Source organism: Stegostoma tigrinum, chromosome 4 (assembly GCF_030684315.1).
Source record: "Stegostoma tigrinum isolate sSteTig4 chromosome 4, sSteTig4.hap1, whole genome shotgun sequence".
NCBI classification, from domain to species: domain Eukaryota; kingdom Metazoa; phylum Chordata; class Chondrichthyes; order Orectolobiformes; family Stegostomatidae; genus Stegostoma; species Stegostoma tigrinum.
The window spans coordinates 36496961-36520975 of NC_081357.1; the positions used below are offsets into that span (position 1 = coordinate 36496961).

General features: G+C 38.8%; 1 protein-coding gene across 5 annotated transcripts in view; it reads right to left on the minus strand.

The window, feature by feature from the left end:
* Positions 1 to 24015, minus strand: part of lca5 (lebercilin LCA5) — an 82413-nt gene that overhangs the window by 19481 nt on the left and 38917 nt on the right. For all 5 annotated transcript variants that reach the window (XM_048531339.2, XM_048531340.2, XM_048531341.2 and 2 more), the window contains 2 exons: positions 22520 to 22647; positions 10171 to 10324 (listed from right to left, as the gene is read on the minus strand). In XM_048531339.2, the coding sequence (XP_048387296.1) occupies positions 10171 to 10324; positions 22520 to 22647 (282 nt within the window). The remainder of the gene's footprint in view (positions 1 to 10170; positions 10325 to 22519; positions 22648 to 24015) is intronic.

A 24015-nucleotide genomic window follows, 5' to 3' on the forward strand; every position in this document is an offset into this window, starting at 1 on the left:
TCTCTCCGGAAAGCAGACAGGGGTGGGGATGGAAAAATGTCTTGGGTGGAGGGGTCGGATTGTAGATGGCGGAAGTGTCGGAGGATGATGCGTTGTATCCGGAGGTTGGTGGGGTGGTGTGTGAGAACGAGGGGGATCCTCTTTGGGCGGTTGTGGCGGGGGCGGGGTGTGAGGGATGTGTTGCGGGAAATACAGGAGACGCGGTCAAGGGCATTCTCGATCACTGTGGGGGGAAAGTTGTGGTCCTTGAAGAATTTGGACATTTGGGATGTGCGGGAGTGGAATGTCTTATCGTGGGAGCAGATGCGGCAAAGGCGGAGGAATTGGGAATAGGGGATGGAATTTTTGCAGGAGGGTGGGTGGGAGGAGGTGTATTCTAGGTATTCCTCAAATGAAGTTGTTAACCTGGTCCAATCAGGGAACCCCTGTCAGGGGTTTTATTCACTCTGGAAGCCAGCTCTTAGCTAGCTGGGCCTTTGTTGTGTACTGTGCCTGTGTAAATAATTGTTGTTGATTGTTGGAAAAACCCATCAGGTTCACTAATGTCCTTTAGGGAAGGAAACTACCATCTTTATCTGGTCTGGCCTACATGTGAATTCAGACCCACAGCAATGTGGTAGACTCTGAACTGCCCTCTGGGCAATTAGGGATGGGCAATAAATGCTGCCTAGTTAACAACGCCCTCATCCCGTTAATTAATAAAGAAGAAAAGGGTGACTTGGTGGTAGGATACTGGCCTTCATGGAATTATTTCACTATTATTGCTAAATTATTCTTTGATTTCCATCCTACAAAATATTTTGTACCCTAATATATATAAGCGCTTCCAATTTAGAACTAAGTTCAAGTGGTTAACTATATTTTTATAAAAGTGCTGTTTTCTTCTCACACGAATATCACAATTGTACAATTAATTATAAGTCTTAAAAGGAGCTTGCCTTGCTTTTCTTTTAATTGCAGTAGTAGCAACTTTATTGAGTATATCCCATTTGATTTTTTAAAAAAAAATTCCCATCACAGTGGCTAGTTTTTCAATTTCTGTAGAATTTCCAGTAGTCCACAAAACAAATTATTAATGATCAAATCTTAGCTTCAAACAATCTGGCAATCATTTTTGATAAAAAAACCAACAGCTGGGGCGTGGTCACATTTGACATATCAGACACTTGATGATTTATTGCAAGGTACCATTAGAGCTTAAAAATCAACCATATTCCCATGCCAATGTGCAGCAAAAAAATCAAAAGTGGGGTTGAAATTTTCAGCTGCAATCCGCCACACTTGCCTAGGGTAGAAGTGACAGGGGTTGGCAGCCAAACAGGAAAATCGTACTGGCAATTTCATTAGAAAGTACACAGATTTTGATTTTAGAAATGGATTTGCAATGTTAATGATTAACTTTAAGCTGCATAACTCCTTTAACAGGCAATGTAAAATGTGGCAAATCGAATGCACCTGCAGCTTTTATTCCAATCAGCAAGTTAGGTCAATAAATGATTTAGGATAATTGTAACCCAAACTAGGTGGCCTTAAGAAATTGCAATAAATCAAAATCTACAACCATGGTTTTGTGATATCATAAAATTGGGAATTTGTGGTTAAAATGGCAAGGAAAATAAACAAACTATAAATACCCAAATTCTGAGTATTGTTGACTATATAAACTAGCTTCTCAAAACTGATTGTTGTATGCGCTTGCAATACCAAATTGGATGAAAATACATTTTGTTGTTTAGTAATAAAGAATCTGAGCACTGAAAAAAATATATTTTGGAAAAGCTTTGTTTTGTATTCATCAGGACAAGCCGTAAGAAATACCTAAAGTAAAGGTAAAACCATGTTCCCAAAACATAGTAACCAAGGAATAAACCAGATATTAAAACTATCTTTAGATGAGACCTGTAATTTTTTTGCATTATTATTTAATCACAGAAGTACTTTTAGTTTCTGATTTAACTTTGCATGGCTGTTATAACAACCAAGTAGGTAAGGGATGAATCAGCTCTCCTGTTGTCAACTTCCTTGGTTGGCTGCATCAAAAGTTAATGGCTCTTTACTAACATGTAGCTATACTTCACCCCAATGAAAACGCAGTTAACTAGTTTGCACAAAATATTCGTGAGCAAATTACGCAGCTTGCTTAAGTGAAAGAAACAAGAATTTTATTGAGTACTAAACTGGAGATAAACAATAAAGACTTGACATCAATAATCTATTACAAACAGTACAACAGTTAAAAAGGGATGTGTCCAGCATAACAGACAAAAAGAGGCATTTTTAAGCCCTTTAGAGAGCATTTCAGTGTCTCTCTCTCTCTGACAGAGAAAGCAAGGACCAAACATCAGTGTACTACAGAGAAAGCATGAGAAAACGAGAGAGAGAGAGAACAAGAAAACTAGACAGAACGAGAAAACAACAGAGAGAGAGAGAAAACAAGAGTGAGAAAACAAGAGAAAAAATTGTGAGGGAGAGAGAAAGTGAGTGAGTAAGAGAATACACTAGGTATGTATGACAGGGAGAGAAAGCATCAGAAGGGAAGAGAGAGCACCAAAAGATTGCTTGCGTCTTATTTCCAACTGTATAGCTGCAGCCAAGGCTTTCAATGCCAACATGTGAAACTTATCATACAGGTGTAAACTAAAAATAGGAGCTGTGAGTTTCACACCTGATTGTTTCAGTTTCTTTTGATAAAGGACTAATTTCAATTGTGATTTTTTAATTCCACATTGTTTTCCTGAAGCTTGGCTCAACCTGTTGTCAGGTGATCACCATTCTTTTTAAGTCAATGGCTTTCCTTTTTAAAACAATTTCAATCCACATATCACAATTTTAAAACCAGGAGATGGAAATGGAAAATTGATGTCCCATACTTTACTACCATTATTTAACAGGAATAGTTCATTGTTCAATAACCAAAATTATGCTCCAACTTTGTTTGGCTCTTTCATTTAAGAAAATTTGATCGCATGTGGACAAGACGCTCAATCACAGACCAATGCCAGGTTAGCTCTCTGCTCAACCATGTCATTTTGGTGTTCTGCAATCCTCTTTTGCACCTTCTTTTCCTTCTCCTCTCCCATATCCCCTTCCTGTGATGAACTGCATCCTTCTAGTGCCTCACCTTTAAAGTTAACACCTCTTTGGAGAACCATATTGTGGAGCGCACAGCAAATCATCAGAACAGGCAACTTTGTTACAGGGGTATTTTTAGGAAGCCATCCAACTGTCCAGGCAACTGAACTGCATCTTCAGAAGCTGGACAGCATGTTAAATGGTTAAGAATGCAATAGGCTCTAACCGTTTGCCTCTGTGCTTGTAAGTGTGGCTCTTGTAGAGAAATGTATTGCTATTACTTCATTGGCTGTCACTTGATCTCCAGAATTCATCCAGAGAGTTTGGGTAGGGGCAAGTGAGGTGGTAATCTGAACTGATAAAGGATAAAAGTGTCATGGAAGCTGCCATGCACACATGGAGGAACCTGGAAAGTTTTAGTCTTCAGATTCTCCAACTTTTTCTCTGTTCAGATTAATAACCTTAGGTTTCTTATTTTGTGGTCCCATGGCTATCCTTTGTGTCTCGTATATACTTTGTTTTTTTGCCTGTCTTTGCAAGAAGTTATTTATTCTATGCCTCCATCATATCCTTATTTTCCATTATATCCTCCCCTGCCACTAAAGGGACCAACATTTACTTTAGCTACTCTTTCCTTTTTAAAATACACTTGTACAAGCTTTTACAATCAGTTTTTGTATTCCTGGCTACTTGCTCAACTGATTGGTAAGAACAGAAGCAAAAATAACCTGAATTCGTAGCAAGAAGTGAAGGACTGTCATACTCTCTGCTGAGTCTACAACACAATGAATGGAGAGCTAAGTATAGTTAAGATTTGAAAATCACATTTCAAATACAATTTACACTGGAATTTAAGCTTGTAATTACTGGAAATCCAATTTTTAAACCCAGTTACTTTTGAGTAAGTCTGCATGGCAGGTATAGACAGTGTGTTTATTCCACGGTCCACTGAAGCAGGCAATGATCAAATTAAGTAGCCAGCGAGCTAAGACACTATGGTTTTCTTGACTCGAACTCCTAAAAATTATCTAGATATTTGTTAGACAAAAGTACATCGGTGTGTTTAAGAAGCAAAGGCTTACTGATGGAAGTAGTTTGAAATATAAAAGCGTATAAAACTTTTGAACTGAATTAGCCTTGTCACATGTACTCAAATGAATACAATGAAAGGTTTACAAGTCGCCACTTATGGCGCCATCTTATGTACCAAGGTAGCTAGGTACAGATTCTTCTGTACAAGTCTGGAAAAGTTAGAAAAATAAAGAAATAAGAAGTCCACCTTTCCAGATTGTAGGAATAAATTAGAAGAAATAAAAAGTACGGAACAACATTGCTTCCAACCCACTCCATGCTGGCACCAATCTCCAGTCCACATTAGGCCTCAACTACAGACTGTGCAGAGCTTCACCTTGAGGCTCTTGAAGCTGGAAGATTGCTCTGGAATCACGTCAAGACTAGATGTCCACACCGAGGCCACGCCAGGCTGCAAGACTGCCATGGGTCACTGAAAGACCACTACGCCGGAATGAGAGGACGACAGTCTGGGCTGAGAGGCCGCCACATCTAGCAGAAAGGCTGCCCTGCTGAGTCTGCGCTGAAGCTGGGAGTCTGAAGCTGAGAGTTCAACGTCGTGCTGGGGCAGGGAGTCCAAATGAGAAGAAGGGGAGAGAAAAAGAAACACGAGACAAGAAAAAAGGAAAAAAGGAACAGGCAGAGCAGACAAGCTCTGACTGAAGCATCCTAGTCCTGTGCCACCTTGGAGTTTTGTTTTATGTAAAGAGCTAAAAATATACCAAAGTACATCAAACAGGTTTCAAGTACGAGGCAACTGCATGGTTTTCGCTTGACACTGTACTCTTTTAGTATTATCCCTAAGATATAGTCGCAACATTCTTAGTAGTATTTTGGCTGGGTGAAATTAATGATCTAAGATTAGCCTTCAAAAGTGCATATTAAGTAACAGTTATCATGGAGGCCAAGTCCAAAGCCCAACAGGGATGATGACTGTGCCATACCTTGAGTGTCAAGGGCACGCTAAAACAATTTTCAAGTAAAATGAAAATCCATGATAAGGTCTATCTCCAAAAATGAAGAGTCGTTGTTCTCACCTCCCTTAAAAGAAGAAGCTTCTATAGCAGCTTGTAAAACTACCTTTTTTCAGCCAAGACTTTAGTGTCGAGCTTAGGTTCAACTAACTTCCAGCATTACTCCTAAATTACACCTAATTAAACAGATTCAACTTAGCCAGAACAATCCATTTGCTTCTCACAAACTATAGATACATCCATTCAAAAGTAAGAATGGCCTTTGATAAATGGTAAAAGGCGAAGGCAATCAGTCCTTTCAGCAGACAGAATGGTACAAAGGGGAAAACAAAAAGCAGCTAGATTATGGCACATTAGTATAAATGTCGTCAGACAACAAAACAACTGTAATCAGGAAGATAGGCATTAAAGTGAATTCCCTAAGTGTTCAGGAGATGAAATTAAACAGAATAATTGATCTGTTAGTTTTCAACTCGGAGAAACAAAAAGATAAATAACACAAAAATCTGTTGTTTGTTACTATAAATAAATTCAGCTGTCAATTTCCGACTTGTCCTCAGAACTTGGAGACTTATCAGAAGATGTAGCCTCAGACCTGGGACAATTTGGAACTATAATGCAGGCCTCCCCTCTCTCAACAACAACAACAACAACTTGCATTTACATTGTCTCTTTAATATGATAAAATGCTCCAAGGCATTTTATGAAGTATTATGGCACAGAAATTTGCCACTATGCCATATAAAGGAGATACCAGGCCAGATGATCAATGGCTTAAACAAAGAAACACTTTTTAAGGAGCATCTTGGAGGTAGACGGAGAGGGAAGATATATAGGCAGTGAAATTAACCTTGGTGCCTGGACAGCTAAAGGCACGACTAACAATGATGGATTGATTAAAATCGGGCATGTTTGTAAGGTCAGAACCAGGGAAGGGCAAAAATCCTGGGTAAAAGCAAGGTAGATTTGAGAGATAAGGAGAGGTGAGGCCATGGCAAGATTTGAAGACAAAGATGAGAATTTTTAAATCTAGATATCGTTTGTCCGGACATCATCAACCCCCACCTAAAAGAAAATGGCTGCACCTACCCTGGCATTTCCCCCCCTCCAGTATCCGGCTTGATCTCTATCGCAGCAGCTATCCAGCCACTTTCCTGGGTTGTCAGCCACTCCCAGTGTTTTAAATGCAAAATTATAAAGCAGTACACCAACACCTGCACATGCATGCTGTGAATTGTGCAACATGGTTGTGCAAGCAGATTTTATTTTAATCATTGTTTGCATATTTAGAAAAGCAGCATAAGTGACAGCTCAGATAAATGGCTGGTGTAGAGTAACGGCCTCCTGTAAGAGATGAATAAATGTAACTTTTATTATGGGGGAAATTTTTTTTAAGAAACACGATAGCAATTGTTTTAAGATGGTGACACGTCTCTTCCTCTCATCAATTTTTTACAATGATTCTTTTTAAGCAAAAGGAAACTGTTTTTGGATGCATTTTTATAGTATTTATATTGCATATACTTATGAAAAAAAAACCAATATGTTAGTACATCCATGCATCATAAACCAAACATGTTGGTTTCTTAATAACATTTTCCTTTTTGTTTTAAGTGGAAGGGCTTCCACTACTGACGAGAAGACAAAAGTACAAGCAAATTCCTCTTAAATTTGGCAGTACAAAGTTCAAGGAGGTGAAAGTAATTTTTAACCATCAACCATATAAATTATTTTTAGGCTGGAATGTTTGGATCAAGTAACAATAATGACAAGCAAAAGATCACAAACAGTTTAGTATTCATTATCCTTGTAACTGAAGAGCAAGACTGTGAGCATGCGAGTACTATGTATATTGCACAGCAAGTAAAGCAATTAAAAAGAATACAACAACAATCAGAAATGCAAAATCCACAGACTGCATTCAGATCATCACATAATTTCTCATTACTTTTAAAAACAATTGTGAATGAAACTAACATGAAGGACCTGGACAAAAGTCAGCCAGAGGGGCGAGGGGTCCATAGCACTATTTTATCAAGAGTAGGGAGGTCTACCGGGGTCCCTGGGAAGCAGGTTGGAATGTTTTATTCTATTAAAGACACTATATTAATGCAAGTTGTCTTCCCAGGCAAAGATTTTTCCCTAATTCAGTGTTCTCAATTTCTTTTGACTCTAAGGCATCCCGTTTACAGGCCCCATTTAAAACAAGAGAATTATTTTTCCTGCAGTATGTTGCATTCTTATATGTACTTGTTTGTGCATCTTAAAAAAATTCAATATTCCCTCCTCTTCCCCATGAAAGATTACATAGAAGAACTTCTCAGATGCAAATCCAAAAAGCAATATTTACATGTGGAAGGGAATAAAGTTATAAAAGTTATTAAATGAATAGATCGGTGAATCTCAAGCATTAGCAGTAAGTCACTTGTTATTTCAAAAATGGAACTTAGTGTAAATGCTACTAAAAATTAAACACACCTTAATTTCTCATAGAAACTGATAATCAACCTCCATCCCTGATGAGAAACCTGATGTCCATCCAATGTTCCAAAATATTTCTAACTACTCATTTCTTCACAGTGCAGTCCAATCATCTATGGATCAAAACTCAGATCCTGGTCCCAAACTTAAGCTTTGTACCAAATCACCTCACTTAAGCCCTACTGAGGCCCATCTCAATTGCTTTACTTTGTCCTTCAAGGGCTGATCTAGTTCTCATACCCTAACACATGGACATCACCAAGGTGGACAAGTATCACTAATACAGTTGCGTGTACCACTACCTACAAGCAGCCAAACCGAGGAGACAGTGGCCAAAATGGCGGCAAAAATAAATCAGGTGAACAGGCAGAACTAGTGTGTTGATCATGAAAGCGGTAGTGTGCAGGTATGATGTCACGTATTCTTGATCAGTCTTAGAGAATTGCTGGAACTAGTGCCATTGACACAGATTGACAGCCCATTCCTTAACCAACATTAAAAAGAATTTAACTCATTTACTTGATGTTTGTGGAACTCCCCTGAGCACAAATTAACAATAATTAATATGCTTTACAAGTAAATTATTAGCTGAAGGATGTGTTGGGATGTCATGAGAAAGCAGTACAGCGCAGGGCTCTCCCTTCAAAATGACAACTATAGATGCAGTGATTTCAAATAAGAGGTGTCTGTGTTGGTAACAAGTGGCATGGATTGCAAGGAATTACACTTACTGTCACCGAATAAAATGAAGATTTAGACATCTAACAATAATGCAAATTCCTAGCTGGTCATAAGTTATCCAATTAGAAAAAATGCCGAAGTGCACGAACTAACTACTTCTCAAACAATTTCAAAATACTCATCTCTGCTGCTTTACAATTTCAGGGATTGATCAATCTTTGTAAAATGAAATTATTATTCAAAAATTTAATATATTTTTACTTTACAGTTCTGACCTAATTTCTTCTCTCAAAATTTTAATTTACTGATGTATCTTTTCATACTGTTGCTGTCTTAAATATCACCAAATCTCTCTCTCAGAAATTTTTCAATTTGGTGGGATGTATAAGATCCTCCATTTCTTCCCTGTACTTCTTGCCTTTAAAACTAGAGAGTAGGCACCAAGTTCTCTTCTCTAAAACCCTAATGTCTCACTTTTGTATTCAGAACCTGAGCTGATTATACTATACAAGATATAGTCTGGTCAGAACACTGTAGCTTGAATATGGGTTCCTCTGTCTTGGATTCTATTATTTGACAAGTTACTTGGTTATAGAGTTGACTGGAGATTATATGCACCAGGGACCAGTGATCTGAATGGAGCAGAGTGGAATTATCAACAGAGTAAACAGGACTTGACAAAAATGATAACTGATCACTGATAACTATAAACTGAGGGTACAAAGGTCTGGAAAATCCTACTTAATATAGATAGAATCAAATAATGAGACATTAGCAACACCACATACAAAGCAATACACGAGGTAATAGAAAGCCTTGAAAATGGCATTGACAAAAGATTGTAAGGAAATCTGTTTAACATGCACAGATCCAGACATTATCCAAGGCTCCAGAGATTCCAAAGAAATGGAAGATAACTCATGAAGCTGTTTAAGACCAAAATCAAGGGATTTTCTTGGACATATTACCATAAGCAAAATAGTAATGCTGAAAACTACACTGCCAAATATGGAACAAAAAAACAGAAAAAGGGTCACTGGGCCCAAAACGTTAACTCTGATTTCTCTCCACAGATGGTGCCAGACCTGCGGTGATGTCTCAACAACTTCTGTTTTTGCTTCAGATTTCCAGCATCCGTTGTTTTTTTTTTGTGTTTATTTTAAAAAAAAAACGACTGCCAAATATGAATTGGGTTAGAACTCTGAAGTCGATTTGCACCTTGCACAAACTTTAGCAAGTATAGATTAAAATACAACAGTTAATATTCAAAAATATTTTAAGGAACAGATGTAATAATGGAGGTAAATTGGATTATTTTTCTGAGGAATTGGTAAACATTATGCAATTTCCAGGAAGGAAAGTCATTATGGACTGATAAATTGAAAAAAAGGCATTAGGCTGGGACGAAGTTTAAAAACCTGAACAATCGTTGAACATTAGTAGGAACAGAAGTGATCATTGGCCACAACCTGCATTAGAAATTAGGAATGCAAGAAGTTCTTTACATAGCCCATGACAGTTAGAGTTTAAGAACAGTTAACCAAAATCATAGGCTCTCTCTTTGGGACCTAGCAACTGCACCATCAACACAGAGGATGATTCGAAAGGAGGATTCGCAGAAGTTACTAGACAACTTTGGGAAGAAAATGATGATTGAACAGCTGTTGGAACGTCAGAAAGACAGGGTTATTTGTTTAGTTGAGTGAAGACGTCTATTGCAACATTAAGGCGCAGCCACATTGCAAATACTGAATTAAATTTTAAGACTATAGATAAAGAAGCAGAAACAGAAATCCAAGATAATTTTTGAATGTTAGTCTCATAATAAATATTTCCTCCCACCATTCAGTTTAATGTAAAAACATCATTAAAATAACATTTATACTCTTACTTTCTCTCAGCTTTTGAGCTTTTAACTCCAACCTGTGCTGTTCCTGTTCTCGCTTACGCATTTCTTCAGGCTCTCGTTTATGTTCTTGTAGATCCTTGTCTCGTTGCAAATGATCTGTCAATTCCAGGGTCTCACTGTCATGGTGTTCTTGAATCTGTAAGAAATTGTTTAATACCATAATTCGTTTTAAAACATATAAAGAATCAAACAATGTGTCCCAAATTTCTGCACCAATGAGTGACTGTATAAAATGCTTTACACATTCTTGAATTTCACCTTTGACAATAGGGTGGGATGAAGGGTTGCATGCCCAGTTTTTGATACACCGGGAGAAGAGTCAAAAGTAAATTAATGAAACAACAAAATAAACACATTTTCTTATCGCACATGAATGGTAAGTTTCCATTCAACCAAAACTCACTCAGCTCCTGACTATATTTGGTCCAGCATGGACCAGGAAGTGAAAGAATCTATTTTTGATATCAATACATCATTTGACCCATCAAGGCATAAAGGAGTGCAAACAAACCTGGAGTCAAAGGGCATTGAGGGAGAACTCTCTGCTGGTTAGAGTCATTCCCAACATAAAGGAAGATAATCGTGAGAAATCAATCATCTCAGTCCCTGTATACTACTACAGGAGTTCCTCAGGGTAGTGCCCTAGGGCCATCCATCTTCAACAGCTTCCCTTCATTCATAAAGTCAGAAGGGGTAACGTACAGTGATGGTCAGCACATTCCCCATTCTTCAGATACTAATGATGCTTTTCCCATGTATCTGCTTCCCTTGCTCTTCCAGTTAGTAGTTGTCAGGCATTTGATGCTGCTGTCTAAGAAGCTTTGATGACTGAATGTATGAGGATGTAGATGTGGTGCCAATCAGCAGAATATTTTGCCCTAGATTGTGTCATGCCTTGATTGTTGTTGGAGCTGCTGTCATGCAGGCAATTGGGGAGTTTTCCACAATATTCCTGACTAGTGTTTGTCTGCTATTCACTGTCTCTTGGTGATCAGGTTGAGTGTTATTTACTGCAGGATCCCTAATCTCTGATCTCCTCTTGTAGGACAGTATTTATTGTAATCTTCAGTATGTTTATGGTGAAGTCATTGAATGTCAAGGGGTGATGGTTAGACTCCCACTTGTTGGAGATGAATAAAAATAGCATGAATTTTATTTGATGATAAATGAGTGAGTTTTGATGCAAGATAGAATACAAATTGTCGGGGTTTTGATAAGCTGAAACTCAAAGTGGCAGATGATTGAATATCAGCAAGAATTGAAAGTCGGTCCAGGGGAAAGCAAAGATTTTAGAAGATGAGTTCAGGAACTAAGGGGCTGAGGCAAAAGCAAAGATTGGTAGCCCTTACAAAGGAAGGTCAATTATGGGGAGAAAATGGGGTAGGAAACTTAACAGAAAATCTGGCTGAGGGTATTAAGCAGATAATTAAAAGAGGATTAAAAGGCTTGCAGCTAGATTTCAAAACAGCATAAATCCTGGAGCGACTGGAGAAACAACACTGCATGGCGAGAAACGAAAATACTTTGATCTTAACAAAACACTTTCTCTTGCAGATGGAAAACGTCAAAAACATGACCTGTTAAACAAGCATTATAATAAACGTACTTTCCTGCATAACTTAATAGAAGTCCCACAATATTGTTGAACTAGTACCAGTATGATATGATACAATGGGAAAATTTGCAAGGCCTCATGGCAAACATCCCTCTATTAACATACCTCAGACTTAGCCAAAAAATTAAGATTGAACACTTTGTTTTTAGTCAAGACAATTTCAGCAGTACCTCTACTGAGGAAACTTTAGATGAAAGATCTGTAAGTGCCATAAATGCAGAAATCTATCAAGTTAAACCCTATTTTAACATTATTTAAACCCTGAAGAACCCCGCAATGATCAAATATGGCTCCCTTAAGTTTGTAGTTTTAAATGGTGCCTACCAGCCTTAATATATTTTGATAAACAGTGCCACAGGTACAAGTAACTGGACACTGAATCACATCCAGAATGATACTGCTGTTGGAGTTCTTTCCAACCTGAAGCTGAACAACAATCTCAAACTCTTAGACATATAAATACTTAAATAAGTTTTCGTTTCTTTGTCCAAGTCTTTACAATTGCTGAATGCACTAAAAGTAAAAAAATGCTGCTATATTTATATTTTTATCCAATACCAAATTCCTCTCCTTTATTTAAGGCAGTTATGAACAAAATAGCACGCTACTGGTTAGACATAATTGTAATCTAGGTATACTCCGGAGAACATACTAGAGAAAGGAGGTAGAGCAGAATTTCCTTGACAAGATGAACAAGGAACTACTTGGCCTCTCAAACATGCTCTACCTTCAATAATGTCCTGGCTGATCTGATTTAACCCCAATTCTACATTCTTGCACATAACCAATAATCCATCATCCCCTCAGTAATCAAGAATTTGTCGACCACCGTCTTAAATAAAGATTCTACATCCACTGCCTTTTGAGGAAGGGACTTCCAAAAACTCACAACCCTCAGAAAATGAAGATTTCTTCATCTATATTAAAAGGGCACCCACTTTCTTTTAAACTGTGATTCTTTACTTTAAATTCTCCCACAACAGGAAATATCCTTTCCACATTCACCTTCTCAAGTTTCCTCAGGATCTTACATATATCAATTAAGTCACCTCCAACTCTTCCAAACTCCAGGTGATACAGGCCTTTCCTCATACCAGTTTAATTATATATAATAATTATAATAGGTCTGGGTGGTAGCATTTGAAACAGAGACTTTGTGAAGACTTGTACTGTACCATGCTGTTGTGAACTACAGACAGAAGAGAAACAAGAAAATAAACAAGAAGAAAAAGAAAAAAACACACCAAAAAGATTATACTCGTGAAAACTACAAAATATTGAAAACTAGTTGGCAAGTATAAATACAAGAAGATGTCAAACATCATAAATAAATACAAATCTGGTTCTAAACACTATTAGATATTGTTTTCTAATCACAACCCAAAATCTAACCTAAACCTTAGCATGGGAATGGGTTAAGATACATAGGATAAAAAGAGACATTTTAACAAGATTGGTCTTAGGTACACCTGGCACAGTCAAGTTATCTCAATTTCCACTGATATATTAAACATTTCTTCTATGAAAACAATCTCTCTCTTGCTCTTCATAATACAGTGAGGACACAATGGTGAAATATGATTCAGTATTTGTGGTGGCTCAACCAAGGTGTGAGATAGCTTTTAGCTACTTAGTTTCATGGTAGAACTGCAGCAGAGATCAAAATGATGAAATAACAATGGGCAAGAAATTAAAGTGGCACTATATGCAAATTTAAGTTTACTCATCACAGAATGCTACAACAAACCTACTACAATGCTATTATCAACAATGAAGTAAAACTGACCAATTTGCATGAACTGAAATTATTGTTTTGCTGACAACTGAGTTTTTGGCCCAATTTTACAGTGGGAAGGCCCCACCACTTCTGTGGTGAATAGCTCAACTCCTGACACCCCTATGCCTGTCCATCATCTATAAAAGCTCAAATCAGGAGTGTAATGGAACACTCTCCATCTTCCAGGATGGCTGCAGTTCCAACAACATTGAAGAAGCTCAACACATCCAATTCACTGGCATTCCAATTACTACCGTTAACATTTATTTCCTTCACCAACGTGCAGCGGCAGTGGTAGGCCATGTACAAGATGCACTACGGTAACTCCACGTCTCTTTAGATAGTCCTTTCCAAACCTGTGACCTCATTCACCAAGAACAAGAAGGCAGCAGATCCATGGGACCATAACACCTACAGGCTTCTTTCCAGAACAAACACATCCTGACCTTGAATTATACTGCTATTCCTTCGCTGTCATGGAGTTAAAATCCTAAAATTCCCTGTCTAAAAGCATGTGGGTATATCTCACCCCAAGTTATGCAGCCATCCAAAAAAAGACAACTCTACATCACCTTCACAAGGTCAGCTTAGGATGGGTAATAAATGCTGGCCAGCAGTGTCCACACACCATTAACAAATACAGAAAACAGTTATGGTAACCTGATCAAATGCAAGGTTGGCAGTAATTCAAGTTCCAAACATCTACCACCCTTTGTGGGTAGAAATGCTTCCTAACATTTCTACTGAACAGTCTGACTCCAATTCTCAGACTATGCCTCTTAGTTCTAGAATTGTTTATCTTTATCTACCCTGTTTTTTCCTGTCAATATCTTGAAAGCTACAATCAGATCACCCTTAACGTTTAAATTTTTAAGAAAACAGGCCTAATTTTTATAATTTCTCCTCATAAGTTAATACCTAAAGTCCAGGTATCATTCCTTCAAACCAAAGTTGTACTCCCCACGGTCAGTATATCCTTTTATAAGATGTAGTGCCCAGATAAGCTAACAGTGTCCCCAAGTGTAGTCTAACCAGAGTTTTACATAAAATGCAACATAACTTCTACATCATTGTACTCTAGCCCTCTAGGTGTAAAGGCCAGCATTTGATTAGCTTTCTTGCTTGTTTTCTGCACCTTTTCTGAACATTTTAAAGAACTATGCACCAGAACTCTCCAAGTCCACTGTACTTAACTTCACACCAACAAGCATGTACCCTGATCTATCCTTATTTGGTCCAAGATGGATAACCTTACATTTGCTTACATTAGCCTCCATCTGCAAGCTTTGCTCATTCACCCAGTCTATCAATATCCCTTTGTAATTTTATGCTGTTATTTCCACTGTTAAAATGCCATCTAACTTTGTGTCATCAGCAAATTTGGATGTATGATTTTCTTTGCCATTATTCAAGTTGGTAATAAATAATGTGAATACTTAAAGGTCCTAACACATCCTTCTGGAACAACACTGGTTACACCTAGCCAATTTGAATACCTATTATCCCCATTTTCTGTAGCCTCTGTGACTCCAATTTCCCAATCAGTAATACGCTCTCAATAACAATCCCTCGTGGGTGGCATTTCCAAATGCCTTCTGGAAGTCCATTTAAATAGTATCCATAGACATTCCTGGTCCACTAACTTTAGTCACCTCTTCAAAAAAATCTCTTCAATGAGGTTTGTCAGGCATTACTTACCTGTAATGAATCGATTCTGGTTCTCCCTGATTAATTGAAAATTTTTGAAGGTGTTCAGTTATCCTATTCCTGATTACAGATTCAAACAATTTTCTCAGCACAGATATTGGGCTAGCTGGTTTCCCTTTTTTTAAAGAAAGAAATTCATTTGTGGGATATGGTTGTCGCTGGCTGGTCAGCATTTATTGCACATCTCTAGCTGCCCTTCATGAAAGCTGTGGTGACCTGCCTTCCTGAGCCACTGCAGTCCACCTGCTGTAGGTTGACCTACTATGCCATTAAAGGAGGGAATTCAGGATTTTGACCCAGTGACTTTGAAAGAATGGTGATGTATTTCCGAGTTAGGACAGTGTCTTAGAGGGGAACTTATAGGTGCCGGTATTCCGATGTATCTAGAACATAGAACATTACAATGCAGTACTGGCCCTTCGGCCCTCGGTGTTACGCCGACCTGTGAAACCGCTGTGAAATCTGCTGCCCTTGTCCTTCCAGATGGATGTGGATGTGGGTTTGGAAGGTGCTGTCTAAGAATCTTTGGTGAATTTCTGCAGTGCATCTTGTAGATATTACACACTGCTGCTACTGAGTGTTGGTGGTGGAGGCAGTGGATGCTTGTGCCAATGAAGTGGGCTGCATTCTCCCGGATAGCATCAAGATTCTTAATAGTGCTGTACCCATCCAGGCAACTGGGAGCATTCTATCACACTCCTGACTTGTGTCTTGTAGATGGTGGATAGACTTTGGGACTTCAGGAGGTGAGTTACTCGCTGCAGTAATCCTAGCCTCTGACCTGCTCTTGTAGCCACTGTGTTTATGTGGTGAGTCTAGTTGAGCTTTTGGTCAATGGTAACCCCCATTGATCGTCAGGGATTCAGATTTGGTAACACTATTGAATGTCTAGAGGCAACGGTTAGACTGTCTCTTATTGGTGGTGATGGTCATAGCCTGGCATTTGTTGGGTGGGAATGTAACTTGTTGCTTGTCAGCTTTAGCTTGAATATTGTCCAGGTCTTATTGGATTTGAACATGGACTGCTTCAGTATCTGAGGAGTCATAAATGGTGTTGAACATTGTGCAATCATCAGTGAACACCCCTACTTCTGATGTTATGTCGGAAGCAAGGTCATTGATGAAGGAGCTGAAGATGGTTAAGCCTAAGGCACTACCCTTCAGAACTCTTGTAGAGATGTCCTGGAGCTAAGGTGGCTGACCTCCATCAACCATGACCATCTTCCTTTGTTCAAGGTATTACTCCTACCAGTGGACAGTTTGTCCCTAGTACCCATTGATTCCAGTTTTGCTAGGGCTCCTTGATGCCACGCAGAGTCAAATGCAGCCTTGATGACAAGTGCTGTCATTCTCACCTCACCTCTGGAATTCAGTTCCTTTATCCATGGTTGAACGAAGGTTGCAGTAAAATCACCCAAACTGGGCGTCACTGAGCAAGGTATTGCTGAGCAGGTGCTGCTTGACAGCACTTTCAAATGACACTTTCCATCACTTTACTAATAGTCAAGAGTAAACTGAGGAAGCAATAATTGGCTGGGTTGGATTTGTCCGGCTTTTTAAATCTACAAGGCATACCTAAGCAATTTTCTACATTGTCAGTATTCTACAGTGTTGTAACTGTTTCGGAAGAGCTTGGCTAAGGCAGCAGCAAGTTCTGGAGTAGAAGTCTTCAATACTATTGACAGAATGTTGTCAGGACCCACAGAACATTGCACTATCCAGTGTCCCCAGCTGTTTCTTGGTATCATGTGGCATAAAACAAATTGGCTAAAAACTGGTATCTGTAATGCTGGGGACCAAGGGAGGAGGTCAAGTTGAATAATTCACTTGAAGATTGCTGAAAATTCTTTAGCCTTATCTTTTGCACCGGTATTCTGGGCTCTTCCATCATTGAGAATGGGGATATTTGTTGAGCCTCCTCCTGCATGGAGTTGTTTAATTGTGCACCACCATTCATGACTGGATGTGGCAGGGCTGCAGAGCTTAGATCTGATCCTTTGATTGTGGAATCACTTAGCTCTGTCTGTCACTTGTTGCTTAATGCGATTTGACATGCAAGTAGTCTTCTTTGGTGCCTCCACCATATTGCCATCTCATTTTCAGGTATGCCTGATGGTGTTCCTGGCATGCTCTCCAACTCTCACCATTGAACCAGGGTTGGTAATGGCTGAGTGGGGATATTCCTGGCCATAAGGCTACAAATTGCCCTGGCATGCAATTCTGCTGCTGTTGATCGCCCACAGCGCATCATGAATGCCCAGTCTTGAGCTGCTAGATCAACTCCGTCAAGGCCACTGAGCCTCTGAGCAGCATCCCACCCTGACCCAGATCCCCACCCTATCCCAACAACCTCACTTTTACCAAGGCTAATCCAACTAGCCTGCATGACCCTGGTCACAATGGACAATTTAGCACGGCCAATTCACCTAACCTGCACATCTTTGGACTGTGGGAGGAAACCAGAGCACCCGGAAGAAACCTACGCAGACAATGGGGGGAGCCTGCAAACTGCACATAGACAGATAGTCACCTAAGGCTGGAATCAAACTTGGCACTTTTTAGCAGGCCAATATTGCTCCTGGCCACACATTTTCCCTGTAATATTTCTTCTTATTGATTTTGATACAGTCTTTTAACCACAAAGGAAAAGCCCTGACAATTAGTAATGACACTGGACAAATAATCCAAAACCCCAGGCTTACATTCTTGGGATAATAAAGTGTGAAGCTGGATGAACACAGCAGGCCAAGCAGCATCTCAGGAGCACAAAAGCTGACGTTTCGGGCCTAGACCATTCATCAGAGCATTCTTGGGACATGGGTTCAAATCCCAAAGTGGAGATGGTGAAATTTAAATTCAACAGAAGTTCTGGAATAAAGGATTGGCCTAATAGCATTATGTAGTAAAAACCCACATGGTTCATTAATGTTCTACAGGTAAGGAAGTCTACCATCCCTACCTGATCTGACTTAAATATGACTCCAGGCCCACTTAAAATGTCCTATAGGCAATAAATGCTGGGCTAACCCTGTTCCCATTAAAATTTCTTTTTAAGTTACAATCATGTTAATTTCCCACCTTGACTTCATGTTGACCTCTTCCTTCAGCCATTACAATGCACCTCAATGTAGACATGAGTAAAAGAAACCACTCCCTTTGACTTTGCACCACCAATTTATCATTTAATGTTTCCCATAATCAATTCCAGCACAGATTTTTCTCTCCATCCCCAAAATATTGACTTTAAGCTTTTATACTTATAATTTTTCCCAGGTCTGATGAAAAGTCATCAATTTTCAAGGTAAAACAATTCCAAAAGCCTACAAGTTAAAGATAACTTCTTGGTAAAGGTGAAATTCAGTCTTTTATTTTACAGGTGGCATACTTAGTTGGAGGAATGCAGCACCTCTTGAAGCATAGAAGCTATCACTGAAGGAGAAACAGCAGTACAGGCAAAGAAATTGATCAATCATAATGGCAAAAGGTTAAGCAATGAAGACAAAGAGTTGGAGATAATGCAACAGGCACCCTAAAAAGGGTTTGAAACTGGAACAGTTACAGATCGAGGAGATTTGGGAATTAAAAGATACAAATTAGTACAAAATTGGAGTGTGGTACAAATGGTAACTCAGAAACAATTGGAATGTTGGGTTCAATTTCAACAGGCTTGGAACACTTACGTTATGAATTAATTGCACAGAGTCTTGTTCAAACTTTATGAAGAGTACTATATTCAGCTTGTGGTATGTTCCTTAAAATGTCTTGGTGGGAGGTTAAATGCAGATTCACCACAATAAAAGGCCTTAGAGAGTTAAATTCTGAGGACAGGTCGCGTGAACTTAGCTTGTATGGCTCGACTGAGGGATGAGCAGATCAAGTTTTCTCAGATGTTGAAAGGATTGTGACAGGCACATACTGACAAATTATTTCTTCCAATGGTGAATCAAGAACAAAGACACATGACTTCAAAATGTGAACTAGAACATTCAGGCATAAAATTAGAAAGTATTTTTTTCACACCAAAGATAACATAAATCTGGAAATCTCTGCTATAAAACAGAGGCTGCAACTGAAGTACTGTGTGCGGTCTGGTAACCTTACTATGAGAAGGATGTGATCGCACTAAAGGTGGTTTAGGAGGTTCACCGGGATGTTGCCTGGCACAGGGAAAATCAGCTATACGGAGAGGCTAGATAAGCTTGGATTATTTTGTTTAGAACACAGAAGACTGGGGGCTGGAGGCATGACTGAGGATTGTAAGATTAAGAGGGGTGTTAACAGGGTGAACATACTCAGCATGTGCAGCAGCATATGTGGAGAAAGGGAAAGTGAACATTTGAGGTCAATAACCATCAACAGACATTAACCGAGACAACCAGGTGTAGAGCTAGATGAACACAACAGGCCAAGCAGCATCAGAGGAGCAGGAAAGCTGATGTTTCGGGTCTAGACCCTTCTTCAGAAAAGGGGTCTTCTGAAGAAGGGTCTAGACCAGAAACGTCAGCTTTCCTGCTCCTCTGATGCTGCTTGGCCTGCTGTGTTCATCCAGCTTCACATTTTGTTATCACAGATTCTCCAGCATCTGCAGTTCCTACTATCTCTGAAACAGACATTAACTCTTTCTTTCTCCACAACTGACGTTTGACTTTTTGAGTATTTCCAGCACTTTGTTTATATTTCCACATTTCCAGCAAGTGTTCAACAGTCTGCTTTTAAAATGTTTCACTTTACACAATTTGCTTTCGATCCCCAATCTTCTAATTCTTCACTATTTCTGGTTTCCACAGGTACAGTTGGTCATCCAGACTGAATTTCCTTTGGATAATTTCTCTCTTTACGTTTCTCTTCCTTGGATCTCTTGCTTTTCTTCCTCCAAATATCTATCTGCCTAACTCTCTAACCCTTCTGTTAATTGCTTTGGTTATAAAACCACTGACTCACCATGAACACTCCACAGATAGAGAACATTTACTAATGTTAAATAGCATTTTTAGGAAGGAAGTCTGAAGAATAAGTAACAAATTAATTTCACAGAAAAAAGTTTTCCAGATCTGATCATCTACATTCAAACCCAGTGAAACAGTACAAAATGTCAATGCTTTTATATATGATGTCACATGGTGACATTATGTCGGCACACACTCATGTTTCCCACACAACACATACAGTCCAACAGACAGTCATGTTGAATCATACTGGAGTCTATTAGCAGCTGACTCAACAAAAGTATTGAAAAGGATTGTCCATTTTATTCTTGAAGAATGGAGTACTTCATTTAGTTCATCATTCTTTTGGGATGAACTAAAAGAAAAATAGATAAAGCTTTTCCAATGGCTGAGTTTCTTTCATAAGTAGATGAGTTTTGAAAGCTTTGAAAACCTCTAGACTGAATTTCTTCTCCATACCATAACATAATCTTAGCCAGATCTTAGCAGGAGAAGGCAGGATGATTAGTTTTGACACTAAATTAAGGATTATTCATAACTCCTACTCACTAACAGTAGCATCAATACATTATGAGTTCATGATTAAACATTGAATGAGGTAAACATTAGCCTCAACGCTGACACAGAAACAGCCTCATACTAAAGTTTATGGAGCTGAGTACACAAAGCATCACAAAAATACTTGCCCAGCAAAATGCCAATGTCCTCAAAGGAACATGAAAAACAGCACAAAGGTTTGGGGGAAACAAAAGGAATAAAAGGTAATTAAAATTAAGAAAAGAAATACATCCATTATAATAAAAACAAAGTACTGAATATGCCAGGACAGAAAGTGCTGGGGAAACTCATCAGGTCTGGCAACATCTATTGACACAGAATCAAAGTTAATGTTTTGAGTGCTATATGACTCTTCTTTGGAACCCTGGACTGTCAACGTCAACAGATACTGCCAAACTTGCCAGATTTCTCCCGCACTTTACATTAATATTAAATAAATTTATTGGTTGCAACTGAAGTTGAGGGTTAAATATGAATAACTTATTAAGCAACAAGAGATAACATGGTGTGAAGCTAGATGAACACAGCAGGCCAAGCAGCATCAGAGGAGCAGGAAAGCTGATGTTTCGGGTTGAGGCCCTTCTTCAGAAAATACTAAGAAAATATTAAGCAACAATGTATTTTTGGTACCTGCTCACTGCAAAGAAAAAGAAAATATTGAGAACAAACCAAAATTCCGTTCCGGCTTGGATCGGAAAATGGGGCTGAACCAGTTTGTGTTCACAGTTTATATTTCATCCCATGTGCATTTTGGCAGAATGAGATTCCTAAGGAAAGATCATGTCTTGCCCAGGGATGAGAATGGCTGAAGACAAAAAGGTTTGATGAATTTGATAAGAAGGAATTGTATCACCTTTTTATAATCTGTAGTGAGTTCAAAAGTCTCTCCAAGTGGGTAGAATTGTTAGAATTCAATTCAGCACAGACATTAGTTATACCTTTTTTACCTTTTCAAATATAGACATGACGGTGGACAATTGCATCACTATAAAATCACTAACTGCTTTGAATTTTGAGGTCTCATTAGTGCATGTATTACTTTCCTACTTTCTGGCCAAGATAAACATTTCTAAAATAAGAATCACTGACTGTTAATCATTTATTCTTGTTGGTATTTCTTATCAACTTCTTCAGAATGTAGTAATATACTGCGGGAGCAGCTGGGACTTGAACCCAAGCCTTATAGTTTAGAGTAAGAACACTATCATTGTGCCACAAGAGCCCTTAGTCTTTTTCTCTTTTTATATCTAGAAGAGCTCTTACACAAAAACTGAACATTTTCCCCCAATCATCACAATGTTCACTGTTTATCAACTGAATGTTTACATGCATTCAAGAGATGGGCAATAATTGTGAACTCACCACTGTTGATATACATCTCCACTGCAGGTGGGACTTGAACCCAGATCCTTGGATCTTGAGGTAGTGCAGTGGAGATGCGTCATAACATGTCCAACAGATTAACTAAAATTACTTTTTATACAGGAATATGCGAAAAGGAGTCAACAATTGGGCAGGTACAACATGCAATGTGTATCTCCATAAATGAAACCTTTTAAAGGCTAGTGTTCCAGTGTTCTGTCCATCACACAGGTATCTGCATTGTAACCTCAATGTTTAGCTTTTTCATGATGATTAGACTTTTTCAATCAAATATTCACTTCATGAAGTAATTTGTCATAATTCTTAACCATTTTATAGAAAACATACATGTTAAGTAAAACATACCGTTTGTGAATATTCTCCTTTTATTGTCAGTTCGTCTTCACCACTTATTACTAGGGGTGGAGTTGGGAACTCTAAAGGCAAGAAGTACTCTTCAGTCTGCACTCCAATTGCAGTGTTGAGCACTGTTGCTAATGTAGATACAAAAACAATTTATCTAGTAAGTTTTTTTTATTATTCATTAATGAGAGTCAATCTCTTTTGGCAAGGCAGATGAGAGCAATAAACTTCAGTTATTTAAAACCCAGTTTAATTCAGAAGGTAGGCCTTTTAGTTGACTGCCTTCCCTCCAATAATGGCCTTGCACAGTAAAGGGACAGTTTAATCATTTTTTATATACATACATATTTTATTTTCAATAGATACATTTTACAATGTATCCTAAAATGTAATCAGTACATTAAATAAAATTTGAAAAATTAGTTAATTATTGAATATGAAATTTGCAGGGAGTTGTTTAGTTTTTATCCACTGGCTAGGACAAACGTGATTTGTCTGACAAAACTGGTAGATATATTGCATAAGTGATAATGGGAACTGCAGATGCTGGAGAATCCAAGATAATAAAATGGGAGGCTGGATGAACACAGCAGGCCCAGCAGCATCTCAGGAGCACAAAAGCTGACGTTTCGGGCCTAGACCCTTCATCATCTCGTTTTGGACTCCCTTGCCCTTGGAAAAATACCATAAGACATAGGAGTGAAAGTAAGGCCATTTGGCCCATCGATGTTACTCCACCACTTAAATCATGGCTGACGGGCATTTCAACTCCACTTCCCTGCACTCCCCCCCGTAGCTCTTGATTCCTTGCGAGATCAAGAATTTAATCGATCTCTGCCTTGAAGACATTTAACATCCTGGCCTCCAACGTGCTCTGTGGCAATGAATTTCGCAGGCCCACCGCTCTCTGGCTGAAGAAATGTCTCCTCATTTCAGTTTTAAATTTACCCCCTCTAATTCTAAGGCTGTGCCCATGGGTCCTAGTCTCCCCGCCTAATGGAAACAACTTCCCAGCATCTACCCTTTCTAAGCCATACATATCTTGTAAGTTTCTTTAGATCTCCCCTCAACCTTCTAAAATCCAATGAATACAATCCCAGGATCCTTAGCCGTTCATCGTACATTAAACCTACCATTCCAGGGATCATCCGTGTGAATCTCCGCTGGACACGCTCCAGCGCCAGTATGTCCTTCCTGAGGTGTTGGGCCCAAAATTGGACACAGTATTCTAAATGGGGCCGAACTAGAGCTTTATAAAGCCTCAGAAGCACATCACTGCTTTTATATTCCAATCCTCTTGAGATAAACGACAACATTACATTCGCTTCCTTAATCACGGACTCTACCTGCAAGTTAACCTTTAGAGAATCCTGGACCAACACTCCCAGATCCCTTTGTACTTCTGCTTTACTAATTTTCTCACCATTTAGAAAATAGTCCATGCCTGTATTCTTTTTGCCAAAGTGCAAAACCTTGCAGTTGCTCACATTGAATTTCAT